The sequence below is a fragment of the Anarhichas minor genome, unplaced genomic scaffold (assembly GCF_050575085.1).
Source record: "Anarhichas minor isolate MPS153535 unplaced genomic scaffold, ASM5057508v1 ptg000072l, whole genome shotgun sequence".
NCBI lineage: Eukaryota > Metazoa > Chordata > Actinopteri > Perciformes > Anarhichadidae > Anarhichas > Anarhichas minor.
This window is the reverse complement of record NW_027466518.1, coordinates 254,075-270,443: the sequence shown is the minus strand read 5'-3', so window position 1 is coordinate 270,443 and position 16,369 is coordinate 254,075. Positions and strand designations below refer to the sequence as shown.

The following is a 16,369-nucleotide window of genomic DNA, read 5'->3' as shown; positions in this document are numbered from 1 at the left end:
ATTCAATGTGTGCAGGACGACTGCTGCGGTCTCACTGACACACATGCTTGAACGTGTCAACGGTTTTGAGTCTTGTCGTATTCATAAACACAAAGAGTACTTACTGAGGCCCATGACTTTGCCGTGTGCAACGAGGTTGGGGCCCAGCTGCTCGTGGTCGTACAGCTCCAGTGTCGTCAGCAGGCGGACGATCTCTCCCGAGATGAAGGCGTCGTCGAAGCTCTGCTCCTCCGCCGGCCTCAGAGGGAACCTGCAGTACACGTCTACTGCAGCCTGAGGGTCTGAAGGCTCCAGCAGCCGAACCAGCTCGATGTAGGCGTCATGGACCTGCTTAATGCACATGAGGCATTATTTTGGTGAATTTAGGAGAAATCTACAAACAGACAAAGTAGTAAAATAAATGTTTTATTTCCTCTAGTCTGAAACGACCAAAATAACAAAATCTGAAAAATGGACCATTCCTCTGGACTTAATCACCAAGTCACACAGGTAGGTGGGCGTTAAACTGGGGAGGAAATGTAGCAGAGGACCGCTGACCCGTGGTGCCATGGAGATGACCTCCCGGTAGAGCTGCTCTGCCCGGTCGTGGGCGTCTGCAGAGCGGGAGAGGGCTCGGGCAAGACCCAGCCGAGAGCCGTGAGAGACGCGGTTCACCCGGTCAGCCACAGCCGGCTCTGGATTCACACAGGAAGTAGAACCGACTTAAAGATGTCTGCATGTGTATATCTGTGTATACGTGAACAGTCATCTCTTAGATTGAGAATTTAGTATATGGTGACGCAGCTCTCATTTCTCATTTGTTGGCTTTGGGGTAGAAAGGTTTTCACTCTCAATGCTTTTGTCTCTCCTCACCCGCCGCTGTCTCAACCTTTTCGGGGCAACAGTCCTGTTTAGACCTGTTGGAGGGGAGCTGGGGTTTAGTGCAGTTGTTGGACGGTTTGGCTGATCTCTCTGGCCTGGCTGCTGCTGCTGCTGCTGCTGCTCCAGCTCTCCCCCTACAGGACACAACACATAAGACATAAACCTAGGAATGGATGACAGAATTAAATCTATGTTTTGATAAACAACAGACGACTGAATAAACAGTCAGGACTTCTTTTTGACACACTTAATCGTAGCCAAACTCAAAACCTGTAAATGTTTCCTTCATTCAAATAATTCACTGCAGCTTCTACGAGGAAACCTGTAAACTTGTTCCAGTGAAGCGACCACATGAAGCTCGACATAAACATGCAGCAGGAAAGAGGAGAGGAAAAGTAAGCATCACACGGGAAATCACCCAGTGCGAACAAACAACCGCACAACACGTAGGCCAAGCGCGTGACTCACCTGGCTGCAGGGGGTTTGGCTGGATGCTGGGCAGCTCTCCCCCCTCTGATGATGGACGCTGGGGGGGGGAAGAGCTGAAGCTTTGGTTCCAGCTGCTGCCCCCCACCCTGGACCGGGTCCTCCTCTGCAGGAACTGCAGGCTGAGGCCGGACAGAGGGTCTGATGGATGCTGCTCCACCCAGCTGTAGAGAAAACCATGAAGAAGATTGGCAGCACGAAAAAAAACAGCCGTGAACGACTATAGCTCCTTGATTAAAAATCCCAAAATGGAAGTAGCTATTTTTTTCAGCTGCTAAAGAATCAGATCTATAAATCTTAACCCAAAAAATGTGGACTTTCTGGCTCCAGTAACTGACAAAAATGGTGGTTTGTGGGAAACCCAAATCTAGAGGTCTAGGGTTTTTATGTACAGTATGTGTGACACTGTAGATGTTACTGTGTTTCTCACACACACACACACACACACACACACACACACACACACACACACACACACACACACACACACACACACACACACACACACACACCTCTTGCTGCAGCGCTGGCTGACAAAGTGCTCCAGTCCCTGTTGTAAGAACAGAGCGGCCTCCTTCTCCGTGTCCTCGGAGGCTTTCTGGTCCTGCTGCAGCAGAGCCAGTCCTGTGAAGAACCTGAGACAGTGAAGGCCACACAGGAGAGATGCTGACGAGGCTCCGGCTCTGTAGTTTTACATATTAATGAGGACCACATTGTCACGGAGGTGGCCGTGCTCCGGCTTGTTCCCCAGTGTTTATCAGCCGTGTCTTTCCTCCCAGTTGTCACCAGATCATTGTCTCATCTACCGTTGTAGTTACTGGTTCAGGCCGAGATAGTTTTTGTGTTTTCTAAGAATTATTCTCGTGTTGTTTTGAAAGCCAGTCGTCACCAGTCTGTCTTCCACCACCACCTTCTCTCCACCCCGTCTCCCTTCCACCACAATAAGTCCTCTCCAACTCCATCTACCTCTGAGTCAGTGTCCAGCCAACCACATCACAACACAGCTGTGAGAACTCACAATGTCCCAACTGCTGCATGATCACATGATGTCACGTAGGAGTTATAGTGAAGTTAACATTTGAGGAGCAGGTCGAGAGGTTGGTCAAAGCTGCTGCGATGAAACACAACACCTGAGCTGAGATTGTGTACTCCTATTTTAGTTTTTCATCAATCTGACACGACACACATTCTGCTTCTACTACCAACAACACTTCTCAGAGCTGACCTGAGAGCAGGGTGCAGCGGGCGCAGTGCCAGGCCGCTCTGGAGGAGCTGCAGGGCCTCCCTGCTCCTCCCCTCCAGCAGCAGCCCTCCTGCGTGGAGGCTGTACTCCCAGCTGTCAGGACTCAGAGACCAGGCGTCCAGGTACTTCATCAGGGCGCGGTGCACACGGCCCTCCTCGTCCCGCACGGCTGCACTGCTGTCCTGCAACAAGGAGAGGGTTTCATCTGCCATTTACTGATGCCACGGCAGTCTCTTAAATTACATAACAAGCTCCATAAAATTCCATATTTTATAACTTATAAGTATCGTAACCTGTGACAGTTTCTAGTGTTTCCTTTGCTGCACCAACTCTCTAAAAATCCACTCAATTTTCAAAATGATAAGATGTGACTCATTAGTTTTGGTTGTGACTCTGAAGTAAGAGAATTACTGTCTTTATAAAATGTTGTAAAGACTATAAAGTCTTTGAAGAGACTTTGTAAATGGTGACAGTAATATCCTGGGATCCCTCTTTGACATTCACTGGTGCTCCTAATTAGAGCTAGTGAAGTAAACTTAGATGAACTTGTGACAGTTACCCTGCCAGACTTCTTGGAGAGCCAGAGGTAGAGAGTATGGACGTAGTCCGCTTTGCTGGACTGTCCCTGCTCTCTGAGCTGCTGGTACTCTTTGCCCAAGGCCTGCAGCTGGTGCTCCACCGTGGGCGTGCCGAGGAAACCGTGGAGCTCGCACACGGCCAGGACGTCGTCCTGACGCGCCGTGGATTTGGCATCGCTGAGCTCGTCTCTGTCTGTGTCGGCCTGGAGATGAACCAGTGAGAAGGTGAGAGGCTGAGAGTCAGCTGCACAATTCACTGTTCTTAAATATAAGGAACGCTTTCATTGATAATATGATATAAGAAGCTATTAGTTCATGTTTTGCTGCAGCTCGTCATCTGTTCAGAACCTCACACTTTGTCACTTGTCTTTGCCCAGAACTACCTTCCTCTGGAGGCCGTACAGCTCTGTGGCGTAGTGCTGCTCCTCCAGAACGAGACCCAGCAGGAAGTGGAGCCTGGCCTCTCTGGATCGGAGTCCGATGGCCGATGCATAGTGGACGGCAGCCTGCTCCAGGCTATCGAGGGGAGACTGGCCATCCTCATACTGCAACACATCCCCTGTAGGAAGGTGAGCAAAGCAAACTTCATGGTGAGCACACACGGGTCAACAAGTCCAGAGAACATTTGCATATATCTGTGAGATCATTTGCATTATTACAGAGCTGTAAAACAACATGACCGAGACTGTTTCATCTGTTTGATAGTTTACCACGGCCGTCATGGATTTCATTTAACCGACATAAACTAAGAGCCCGTTGAGACATTAGATGAGTTCACTAACTGGAGGCAGAGAAGCTGTTGTGTAACAGCTACACTTCTTTGTGATTTGCTCTCCGCTGGTTTGAGAACGAGGCTGTCGTGCAGTTGTGGATCCAATTTTTGAATGTTGTGGAACGCTGATCAATGAAGAGCTGCAAACAAGCTGCACAGAGAGCAACAAACTCATTATTGGGGGTTTAGTATCGATACATTTATCATTTCACATAATAAACCTTCAGAAATCGTATTAGTGCACTTTTAATTCTATGAAGATTTTAGAAAAACAAACTGCCACAAAAAGCCCAGATTCTTTTAAGATACAAAATATTTAATTAGAAAAGAGCAAACTGAAGTAAACTACATGATGGTTTATTAAATGTGTATTTATGTGTATATGTGTATTTATTTGTTTTTCTGAACTTTATTTGGAGGAGGGCATTAATTGGTCTTGAATGTGAAAGGTGATGTATGAATAACACGTGACTGATTGATTGACAGACGCTGTGGATGAAAAGGTTTCAGACTGTGGTGACGCTCTCGTGAAAAAGTTCAAACTTTGTTGAATGAAACTCTTTCTCTACAGTTTGAATTCATTCAAGCACAAACACGTCACAGTACACCGCAGGAAGAAAAGGATCCCATTTATCCGACTTCTCTCTTTCGCTTACGAATGATTTCACTCTGCATGAAATATTCAGAGAGTGCAGCTTCACTCTGCAAGAGCGCCTGCTCTGATGTCACAGCTTCTATATCCCAGAGAATCTTAAAAGACACGTCCAACAAACCCATTCAGTAACAAAAAAACATTTAGAAGATATATTTAGAGATAAGCACCTAATGTTAATTCATCTATAGTCTCTTAATATTACAAATGAAGTATGTTCCCTGGCCTTGATATCATCGATGTGATACAACACGATCTCTCTGAGCTGTTTCCATCGCTCCCTCCTCTCACATCACCTCTCTCTGGTGTTACTTCTCTGTTCTGGGATCAGTCTCCAGTGTCATCAAGCAGCTAGCGAGGCACGAGTGAGCCGAGAAACTGGAGTGCCTGGAAAGTCTTGATGGAGGCGGAGGAAGCTCATTTTCATGTATTTTTTAAATGTCTGAAGCTGAGCCGCTGCTGTGATCCTTCTGTGCACATTTAAATACTCACCAGACTGTTTAGTTATTTAACTACAACACAAAATAAACTGTGTTAAAGACGGTGGTCACTGAGACAGACTGGCAATACATCTACAGAGAATTTATATTCATACTGATAGATATACATATTGTTCTGGACCCATGAAAATTGAAAAACAAAGTTAGTGGAGTCGGGGGGGGGGGGGGGGGGGGAGCTATATTTCACGAGTATTAGGAAGTTGTGTGTGTCGTAGTGAGCCTGTAGTGCTCAAAAGTAATATTTTTTAACAAGATCATCAAGATGTTTTGTCTAAAAACAAGTCCCTACATCTCACTGACATTGTTCAGTGATTGTGTCTCATATCGACTGCTATGATATATTTTGACTAGTAATTAGATAATAACTTGTTTTGCAGAACATACCTGGTTTGGGCAGACGTTGCCGGTAGAGTTTCAGGTGATCCTGAGCCGACGCACACAGTTCATCCACATCGTCTCCTCCTGCTGTCATTTGCAGATGTTTCTCCCAGTTACGCAGCTGCAGCGGAGAAAACAATCATCCGCCCACCAAGTAAAGAAACACAGCTTCTCATATTATATGGTGGTGTTAAACTTAAGTTATATCAGGAGGGCGACTTTCAAGAGGAGAAATGTTTTCTAAAGAAAAAGTTGATTTCAATTTGGACAGAATTTAAAGTTTACCCACTTTGAATTATCACAAGATCGTGTTTTATTTTCTTTACTATGTACTAGTCTATCTTAGTTAACTAGTTATTAGTATCTTTACTAGTCAATAAGTTACTCAATGGAGGATGTGAGTATTTAACAGCTGTGATTTTGATCTCTGCAAGATGCAATAATGTGAAATATGTAGGTTTAAACAAACAATTAGTTAAAATAAAGCAATTACTCCTTAAAACAATCATCTTTATGTTGAATGGTCTTTATGAACGGTGAGCCTATCTAAGGTGGTGGTTTAAATGTCGACTTGTCTACTGATAATAGAATAGATTACCTCCAGTGTGTGTTTGGTCTCTATCTCCAAACAACTGGACGACGCAAAGTGCTTCTTATACCAATCCGTCTCTGTGACTTCCTGAAAATGAGCACAAGAGAGATTCTTTCACTGTGGAAGTTAAACCAGCACTTAGTCCCTGTGAAGGCCGAGCGCTGACTCGTGAATAAAGGATGAGTGGAGTCGAGGTCGATGGCGGTGATCCTGGTAAATGTGGAGCGCTGCTTCATGTTTCATTCTGACCTTTGCTTCCAGGTCTCCTGTGGGCTTGTGAGGACAGTCCAGAGAGTGTGACCCCAACTCCGACAGCTTCATCACGCTCTCACATCCTTTGTTTCCAAAAACACGCACATCAAAGACACAATATATCACACAGTAGAAGTGGACAGTAGTGTTGTCAGAATAGTTAACTTAAATGACACATTTGTGACCAGTTTAATCAAGTTATTGTGTTGTTTGTCTTGCAGAAAGAATTGAGCTTTCAGGCTAATTAACAACCAGCTGTCCGGTTGTCCAGCTCAAAGGAGGCCTGATATAAAACGCAGCCTTCAGCCTGCAGCAGCCAGATACACAAGGTGTTAGTTAAGTAACGATATCCCCCTGATGGCTGTAACGTAATAGTTGTCTACAGTAACATCATGTGATGTGATAGTACACAGAGTGTAATCAGGACTGTTGAGAGGTAAGACAAGAGTGTACCTGGCACATTAAAGATGTAGTTATCTGAGCATCTCTTGAAAGAAGAGCTGCTCAGAGGCAGAAATAATTCAACTGACTGAGAACAATCTCAACAGTGGAGTCAAAGAATCGGGTGCAAGTGAAAGGACGTAGATAGGAAAGGAAGGTAGAGGTGTGAGAGAGGCCGTGGGATGGTAATAACGTCTTTTTTACTCTTTTAATCAATGTGACGTTCCCAAACTTCACCTCTGTAAGTAAAGAAACACTCGACCGGAGCAGCCGACATCCTCCTGTCGAGGTCCAGCTCCACAACCTTCCAGCCGTCTCCCAGAGGACAATCGCTCAGTGGGTCGACTTTTGATCTCCGTGCCAGCGTCTCAATATAAGGCCTCGAGAAGATGCTCTTAGGGTCGCTGCGAATCAACAGGAGAGCCAGTTACATCTGGAGAGCCTTTGTGCAACCAATGTAGGAGGCAGAATGTGTACAGTCTATATAGTCTAGTATATATTTAATGTTAAATATAAAATATGAATTAAGAATGTAAGCGCTGTTTCAGCTGCTAATATGTTGTCATATTCACGGTGCTCCTCTTCCTGTCCTACCTGTGTTTGATAGACACGGGTCTATAAAAAGCCGTCAGAGAGACCGGACATTCATAGTCCAGCTGCTGCTTCCCATCAGTGAAGGTCACGGGCACGGGATTATCTCTCGAGTCACCAACACCGTGTACACCTGACAGAGTCAGAGGGACGACAGGTTTAAACCTCACATGACCCAAACACACTGACTTGTACACTGTCATTTAGACACTGACAGTGTGTGTGGAGCTTTAAAATGTTGGATTGCTTACAGGTTACCAGGTAGGTTATAGGTGCGGATGATGTGTTTATGTTTTGCAATGGAAACACAAGTGAAGTGTGCTGGAACACACATAAAGGCGTCCTCTGCTCGTGTCTCCCCTACCTGGGATTTACTGCCATCTGCTGAGCAGACGGAGACCTCCACCACGGTGTCTCCAGAGTTCAGAGGGACCGTCTGAGAGCCGTCCTCCTGGTTCACAGACTCTGATGTTTCTGTCTGGAACCGTGGGAAGAAGGCTCACAGCATTACAGTGAAAGGGAACAAAAGCTGCAGAGAAGGAGAGTTTACAGTGAGACCGACAAAAACAAAAACAATGCAATATATATGTAAATCATTAATAAATACAGAAACATAACAGAGATAATATGAAAGTGCAGGAAGAGGCAGAAGTGTGTGTGTGTGTGTGCGCGCGCGCGCGCGCGGGGTATTTTGGTTTATACACCTGCATTAACTCCTAAACAATAGTTATGCTATATGTCACTATGAGTGAAACAACTATAAATATGTTGTAAAAAATGAAACATGGAATACATGAACACAACACATGGTGAAAGCTTTTACAAAACAGCAATTAAATGTTCTTTTAAGCCAATATAATGTAACAAACAAATACATATATTACCGTATTTTCACATTTATTTTTGTGCAAGTAAATGAAGATACATTTATATATTCTCACACACAACTGTACATTTTTTACTTTTTTTTACTCTGTTTTGTGTAATAAAAAATGTAATAAATGTGTATTTATTTATGTTAATTCAAATACTAAATATGTCCCAATAACTTAAATACAGCTGCTTCACAGTGACACACACTGTGTGGTGTAAGTCTGTACTCACTACTGTATTCATAGATTTTGGGGTGAAATGCCGGCTGTAGTGGAAGATCTTCCTCCAAAAATGTCGCGGATGATTTATTTTCATTATTTTAGCCGATTGTTGTAAATGACTGTAAAAGTAATAATTTGGAAAGTGTGTATTATGTTCCCTTTTGTTGCAAAACCAGCAAAATCATACTTAAATAAAATGAATGAGAAACAAAGTACAACGTAATTACTCTAAGGATGCATACAGAGAACGGGTGGCTCCGGTGACTCAACTAAAATCATAATGATTTACGGAAGCTGACCTGCTGTAACGTGTGTTCTCAGGAAATGTCTCAGGAAATGTGGCTCCGCCCCCTCAGCTCCGCCGTTTCTTGACGGGTGCCGAACTAGTACCGCTCGCCTGCCACAGCTGAAGCTTGCCGCTGAGTGCCACAGAGGTGCCAGTGCCACAAGAAGGATCTTGCTGTCTCTCCCAAATATGACAAATATATATGTACACAATTCTATGTGTATATATATATATATATATATATATATATATATATATATATATATATATATATATATATATAACATTTTTTATTTTAAATGAAAACAAATAACAGCAGGGTTGTTATATTTGGTTTGATTGTAAAGATATTTAACAGTGAAGAACCGGATTAAACTCATTATCGAGACCAGCTGAGGTGGTGATGTCATCAAGTAAGCTGCTGTTTCTATTGCAGAATGACTGAACTGCATCCTCCCGTTCTTGGGAGTTCGGGATCCAAACTCCAAAGTACACAAGTCCCTCCTTGGATTTTGAGAAAGGCCCTTTGTGTTCGTCACAAGTCGTCATGAGCTTACAGTTGTTCCTCCCACATTGACTGACACCTTCTGTTTACTGGCAGCACTACAGCACAGAACGGGTTTCTGCTCTCACGTCTTACTCACAAGTCCTGACTTGGATTTGAAGGTGTGAGGACGCGATGGCTGCGTCTGTTGGTGTCTGCAGACGAAGGTAGAAAGTCTCTTTGACCTCATCTGGATGAGACTTTAACAGGTGAGTGACTTTAACAGGTATCTTTAGACTCTCTGATGAAGCAGCTCTGCTGACATTTGTTACACAATAAACTTGTAGATGAGAGCGATCAGTTCTTTCAGCACTGATATTTACTCTTTGTATCTGAATTAATTCACTCATATGTCAATTTATGGCCAAAGTCTTTTCAGCCTTTGAGTCTTTTCATGTTCAGTTGAGTCAGATTTTACCATCACCAGGAAACAAGTTTGATTTTGATCTGCGCTGACTCACTGCTGAAATACAGTATGTGTGTCACGGGGTGGTGTGGTGGACCTGGATACCGAGCAGGTTGAAACGACAATGATCTGGCAGCGAGTGGATGAGGAACTGGGCTAGATATACTGCTGGGTGAGGAGTAGATTGAAGGCAGCTGGGTGGACTGGGCAGGTGAGTTGAATAAGTGCAATCAGGAGGAAGCCGGGAGGAGACCAGGGCGGAGCCACACACAGACACAGAAACGACACAAAGCCTAATCGTGACAACGTTGAATGTCTTCATGTGTTCTCGGAGGTCACGCACCATCTGTGGAGGCTCACGCTCTGGTGAGCCTCCAGCGAGTAGAAACGCTTTAGTCTCCACAGCCCACCTACTTCTTTAGAGCCTAGGTGGCCACAGCGGAGAAGTGTTGGAACACAACGTTAGATTTATGCAGCAAAACCACTTTGACAGTTTTAGGAAAAACATCATGGTTGGGTTTAAAAAAAGTACCTGAAGTTAAATAAGTTAACAGCTCACTAATTAGGGGCGACTGTGGATCAGTGGTAGAGCATAGGAACGACCTTCAATCAGAGGATCGGTGGTTCGATACCCGGCTCCGCTAGTCCATGTTGATGTGTCCTTTGACTCTTAACCCCAAATAGCTCCCGTAGCTGTGCCCACAGTGTATGAATGTTAGATAGTCCTGATGGGACCTGTCATCAGTGTGTGAATGGGTGAATGATGACATGTAGAGTTAAAAGCACTTTGAGTGGTCGGAGGACTAGAACAGACTATACGAGTACAGTCCATTTACCATCTACTCAAGAACACCGGTCTTGAACACCAGTCCCCTGTTTGAAAGTCCTGTGTTTGACCCATTCTCCTCCCATCACTGTATAAAGTACATCACTAGCTGTGAGCGATCACATGGATGTGTTTAACTTCCTGTATCCACAAAAACAAAGACTCCTACTTGACTTTCCATTGTTTCTGTGGTTCCAACACAGTTTTTCCTTCAGGTGACGAGACAGACAGATTCTAGCAGGGAGCCACGATGACGGCAGTGGACCTTTTGAAGACTCTGAAGGATTTAAAAGAAGATGAATTTGAGGAATTCATCTGGTATCTGCAGCAGCATGACGTCATGAAACCTTACCAAACTATCAAAGGGTCAAAGCTGGAGAATGCAAATAGGCTGAAAACTGTGGATCTGATGGTGAAGACCTTTGAACTTCATGGAGCTCTAGAGGTCACCAGGAAGGTTTTACAGGAGATACCCAGAAATGATCTGCTGCAGAGTCTGACAAACACCAGCTCAGGACCAGAAGGTCAGTCACATTTCAGTCATTTGTATTTTCATGCAGTGAGTTAAAATGGGCAACACAGTTCTTGTAATGGAACAGGGTCTTAATCATGAGAAAAGGCTCAGGTGATGTATCTTTATTATTGGACAGATTGTGATGATGCTACCTGATTTAGTCATCTTTTATTTACTCCTTGGTTTGAGACACTGAGATATTAATGTACTGTGATCAACGTATCCTCATACGATGGTACAAATTCTGCTCATTGCATGAATACAGTAATACAGAAACTACTTAGTTTAGGAAAAGATCATGAACGACTTTTAAGGAAAAGGTGGTGAAATACTTCGTTAGGTACTCAAAGTACAGTAAAGAACCAGTTTATGTATTGTGGTCAGGGTTAAATTCAGTTCCCTAAAAGAAAATACCCAACAAGCTATTTAAAATGTACAAGTTTCATTTTGTGGAGTTTGAGTGAACATCTTCAGACCTGCAGCAAACACTTTCACTTCTGCAGCTACAGCAGGAAGTTCAGTCCTAACGTCTGACGTACACATGGACACACATGTACTGGTTGAAGTGGTTTTGATCCGGAGCGATGTCTTCACTGACGGAGCCAGGTTGTTGTCACGCTCAGTTAGATTGAATACCGTCTGTCCCAGCATTCTCTTAGTTCCCTTGCCTGGCTGTTAAAGTACTGCTGTGTCTCCTTGACGTACATGAAGCTTGTTCAGGGTTTAGAAAAATGTAATAGCAATCTTTGTTCAGCATGATGGTCTTGAACGTGTTGACTCTCAGCTTATGTACATTACTCAGGCACACCTCTCCTATTACTACCCAGCCCAGGTCGATCCGTGCTGGAAGGACGTCTCTTCTGAGTAGCAGGAGTAGTTCAGCTTCTGGGGTCCAGTTCTGGGATGGGCCTGGCAATGTGATGGAGATGTGGCTGATGTAGGCTGGTGCTTGGTGTTTAATTATTGTTCAATTAGTGGTGAGGGAGAGGTGAGAACTCTGCAGTCCAGTGACTCGATCTGGAATCCTTCTGTCTTCTTGCCAGAAGTTTCTACGATGCCAAAGAAAGTTCTGAGGTAGAATGAGAATGGTTTGCTCTCCAGTCTGAACAGTTTGAAGAGCTCTGGTCCAGCTAATGAGCTCTCAACATCCAGAATTACAAAGGCTTTGACAGCCAAGCTCTTGAAACCCTTGGGGTATATTTCTGAGGGGCAGATCTTTGAGCATGAGCAGGTCCACTGACCTGGACCCGAAACTTCTGTGCAGCTTGTTCTAACAACAGCCACGTTAAAATGATCTTCTCCCTCGCCGCCATTCTCTTGTGAAGGTGAAGGAGCCTTGATGGACCAGGATGCATGGCTGCATCATGAAAGGTGCTGTCACATTCAGAGCACTTCACAGAGGATTTGCAGTCTTTGGCGAGGTGGGAGATTGAAGAACAGCACCTGAACACATGTCCCTTTCTCCTTGAGGAAGGCTTTCCTGTCGTCGAGGAGTTGTTTTATGAATGTTGTGTATTGTTTAGAGTAGATGGGACTTTTTGTGTAATGGGAGGTTGTTGCCACGGTTGTCATTGGTTGCACTGACTGGGTGAACTCATGTGGGTTTGCTGGTGATATTTTGGATTTATATCTTTAGGTTGGAGCATGCTGACGTGCTGCGGTAGGCGTGTTCTCTCACTTCTGGTTGACAGTGCATCTGTTTTTCTGATAGCGTACTTTAGCTGCTTTAGCTTAACCAAGTTAATTGTGTCATATTCTTCATTACAGAACCTAATTATCCGTTTTACATTTAAACTTTCGTTAGTTCTGCTGATGCACTCAAATCTCTCTCCCTCTTCTGGTGAATTCTTCTTTTCGTTTCACTGAAGCGTGATGGTTTTATGACAGTTTCCCATTTCTTTACACAGTCCTTTGCATTTGAACACGGCAAAGTCTTTTGAGTCTCAGGGTTGGGTAGTAGAGGGCAGACAAGGCAGTGCTCCATAGTGTGGTCTGCTTCTCCACATTCACAGGTGGTTGGGCCAGTCTTGTAGCCCCATCTGACCAGAGCAGCTTTTGATCGTCCCGTTCTTGTTCTGAGGCGGTTTAGTGTTTTCCATTGAGCCCATGTTACTTCTGGGCCAGGGGGAAGGTTTTCAGTGGGGGGTGTTCCCATGACAGTTGGAGGACGGTCATTCTCAAGCTTTTCCCTCCAGAGTTGGATTCTGGTTTCTTCCCGAGACTTTGTGAGGAGCTGGACATGGCTGAGAAAGCTTCTTCTTGATTTTAGCCGTTGGGCCGGAGGGGGACATCCATGCGGGAGATGGCGTTCATCACTAGTAGATTTTGTTTTCTCGACTCGGCTGGCAACTTCCCATCTAGTATCAGCAGGGGCAATGCCAGCGAGGAGGTGAAGGTTGCTTGTGTTGGTGGGTTTCAAGCAGCCAGTGACCTCTTCTGGTGAATTCTCGCTAAATCCAAGACTTTACATGTTGTCCAGTACTGCTAACGTTAGCTACCGTACTTTAGCTTAGCAGTTAGCACTCTTTCTCTCTCTCTCTCGGTGTGTCACATGTTCAGCTATTCCTCTGCCTCCTTTAGGTATAATGGTACATGTTATAAGTGTAGTGTGTTGGCTGAGTGAATTAGAAGCACAGCTCTGCACCATGGAAGCTCAGTCATTAGCTACTAAAGTTAGCCCACCGTAAACCAGTTTACTACGGTTCCTTTAATGCCAATCAAAGGTTCTAGTCTCTGTAACAGGATGTAATGATCAATGGTGTTGAACACAGCTTTAAGGTCTAACAAGACCAGAACAGAGACAAGTCCTTTGTCTGATCAATCAGAAGGTCATTAGTTATTTCACCAGAGCTGTCTCTGTGCTATGATGCTCTCTAAATCCTGGCTGAAAGTCCTCAAATAAACTATCGTTACGTAGAAAGTCATACAACTGATTCACGACTGCTTTCTCAAGGATCTTAGAGAGGAAGGGAAGGTTAGAGATCGGTCTATAGTTCTACACCTATGGAGAGCGGGCTTCTTAAGAAGAGGTTTGATTACAGCTACTCTGAAGGACTGTGGTACATGGCCTGTTAGTAAAGACAGGTTGATCAGATCTAGTAAAGACGTGCTGTGTTTGAAAGAGAACTGAAAAAGAAAAGAAGCTCATGGACCAATCAGGAAACAGTCCAGTACATGAAGGAGAAGATCAGAGAGAATGTGTCTCCAGAGAAACGCATCAATCTGTTCCACTGTCTGAATGAACTGAATGATGGTTCTCTAGTGGAGCAGATCCAACAGTCCCTGAGTTCAGGACGTCTCTCCACTGATGAACTGTCTCCTGCTCAGTGGTCAGCTCTGATCTTCATCTCATTGTCATCAGGAAAACATCTGGATGTGTTGGACCTGAAGAACCTGAGGCTGGTGCCAGCGGTCAAAGCCTCCAACAAAGCTCTGTAAGTACCCAGATAACTGCCTTTAAAGCTTTATCACATGAGCAGAGTAGTTCTCAGCTAATGAAAGTCTTCTGTTGCCAGATTTAATAAACAAATTGATTAGTTGATCAATTGAAAAACATGCAAATTGTTTCTTCAGTTTCATTGCAACTCCACAGATTAATGCAGCTTTGAAATTAAAAGGAATTCACTTTGTTGTTCATTTAAGACTAAAAGTTATGAGAGATTAGGATCCATTAATCACTGTTATGTTCCAGTGATACACACAATAAAAGACTCTAATCCTCAATTGTTCAATTTATAAACTCAGAAATGTTGTATTTTACATTGAAGAAGAAAGAACAGTATTGTGTTCGACTTCATCACTAACTCTCCTTCAGGTTGAGTGGCTGTAATCTGTCAGAGAGAAGAAAAAAGAGATGATGGTTTGCTTTGGGAAATGGTGGACAGAAAATGTAAACAAATAGAATTTGCATTTATTTTGTGTTGAGGTTCGTTACGTTTCTATTAGATACGTTTGATATATGATGAAGATCAGTGATGATGATGAAGCTTCATTCTGACTCTGTTTCTTCCTCCAGGGTTGAACCTGCTGGAGATCAGAGGCTGAGGAAGTGTGAGTGTTCACTTTGATTCATGAAGTCTCAAATAAACCCATCAGCTGTGTTTGATGATGAACTGATGCTGTTTCATGTCTCCTGCTCTCCTTCAGATTCCTGTGAACTCACAATCGACACAAACACAGTGAACAGAAACCTCAAACTGTCTCGCAACAACAGGAGGGTGACACGTGTGTTAAATGAGATTCAGTCATATCCTGATCATCCAGACAGGTTTGATGTCTGTCCTCAGCTGCTGTGTGAAACTGGTCTGACTGGTCACTGTTACTGGGAGGTCGAGTGGAGAGGAAGAGTTGAAATATCAGTGAGTTACAAAGGAATAAGAAGGAAAGGAGACGGTGAAGACTGTAGGTTTGGAGAGAACGATCAGTCCTGGAGTCTGGAGTGCTCTGCTGATGATGGTTACTCTGTCCTTCACAATAAGACGAGAACACCCATCTCCTCCTCCTCCTCCTCCTCCCCCTCCTCCTCATCCCCCCGCCCCTCTGGTAGAGTAGCAGTGCATGTGGACTATCCTGCTGGCTCTCTGTCCTTCTACAGAGTCTCCTCTGACGCACTGATCCACCTTCACACCTTCAACACCACATTCACTGAACCTCTTTATCCTGGGTTTGGGTCCAGGTCCTGGTTCAAGTTTGTTTCCTCAGTGTCTCTGTGTTCTGTGTAGGAGGGAGAGTCTCCTCCTCCGTAAAAACTCACACTGCTGACGATCAGATTCAGATCAATAGAACAAAATATAATCAACAAATAAATCACTTTTATATATTATTATGGAGAAAACAATCAACCTTTATTGATCCCTCGGTGAAATTCATAAATGAATGCATAAAAAATCACCTTCAAAATAAAAGCACAGGATTTATTTTAATTTTTTTATAGGCAAAGGCCTGCGACCCACTGAAAACGAGTCCACGGCCCACTTTTGGGTCGCGACCCACCAGTTGAGAATCACTGCCTTAGAATGAGCAAAAGTGATGATTGTGTAATTGATGAAAATACCAGAAATCTTTGTGTTTCATGAACTTCAGGTTGGGCTCTGATGTTTCCGTTTTCATCACTTTGTTCTCTCGAGAGGACAAAATCATTCCAAAGAAGTCCTCATGAAGCTGAATTCAGCCTTTGTAGAATCAAGAGTGCGTTCTCCCTCCACTGGGACAAGAGTAGGAATATGTCTTCATTCAGCTTTAAAGCTCAGTTATGGAGTTGAGCTTTACTTTACTCTCACATTTTATTTTCTCAGTAAAAACAAGTAGATTCTATTGTTTCAGATAAAATCAGGTTCCACACATTTATGCAAAT

The 16,369-nt window shown here is 44.0% G+C and overlaps 1 protein-coding gene and 1 long non-coding RNA gene across 2 annotated transcripts; both read left to right on the top strand.

The window, feature by feature from the left end:
- The first annotated feature begins 415 nt into the window (after positions 1-415).
- LOC142935189 (uncharacterized) lies at positions 416-5,951 on the top strand. Its single transcript, XR_012947792.1, has 3 exons — positions 416-3,393; positions 3,546-3,737; positions 5,470-5,951. It is a non-coding gene; the product is annotated as an uncharacterized LOC142935189 (long non-coding RNA).
- A 4,801-nt stretch (positions 5,952-10,752) lies between these two features.
- LOC142935197 (stonustoxin subunit beta-like) lies at positions 10,753-16,201 on the top strand. The gene is made up of 4 exons (XM_076079403.1): positions 10,753-11,026; positions 14,378-14,450; positions 15,032-15,066; positions 15,163-16,201. The coding sequence occupies exons 1-4, from the start codon at positions 10,753-10,755 to the stop codon at positions 15,735-15,737; spliced, it is 957 nt and encodes a 318-aa protein (XP_075935518.1). The 3' UTR covers positions 15,738-16,201.
- The last annotated feature ends 168 nt before the right edge of the window (positions 16,202-16,369 follow it).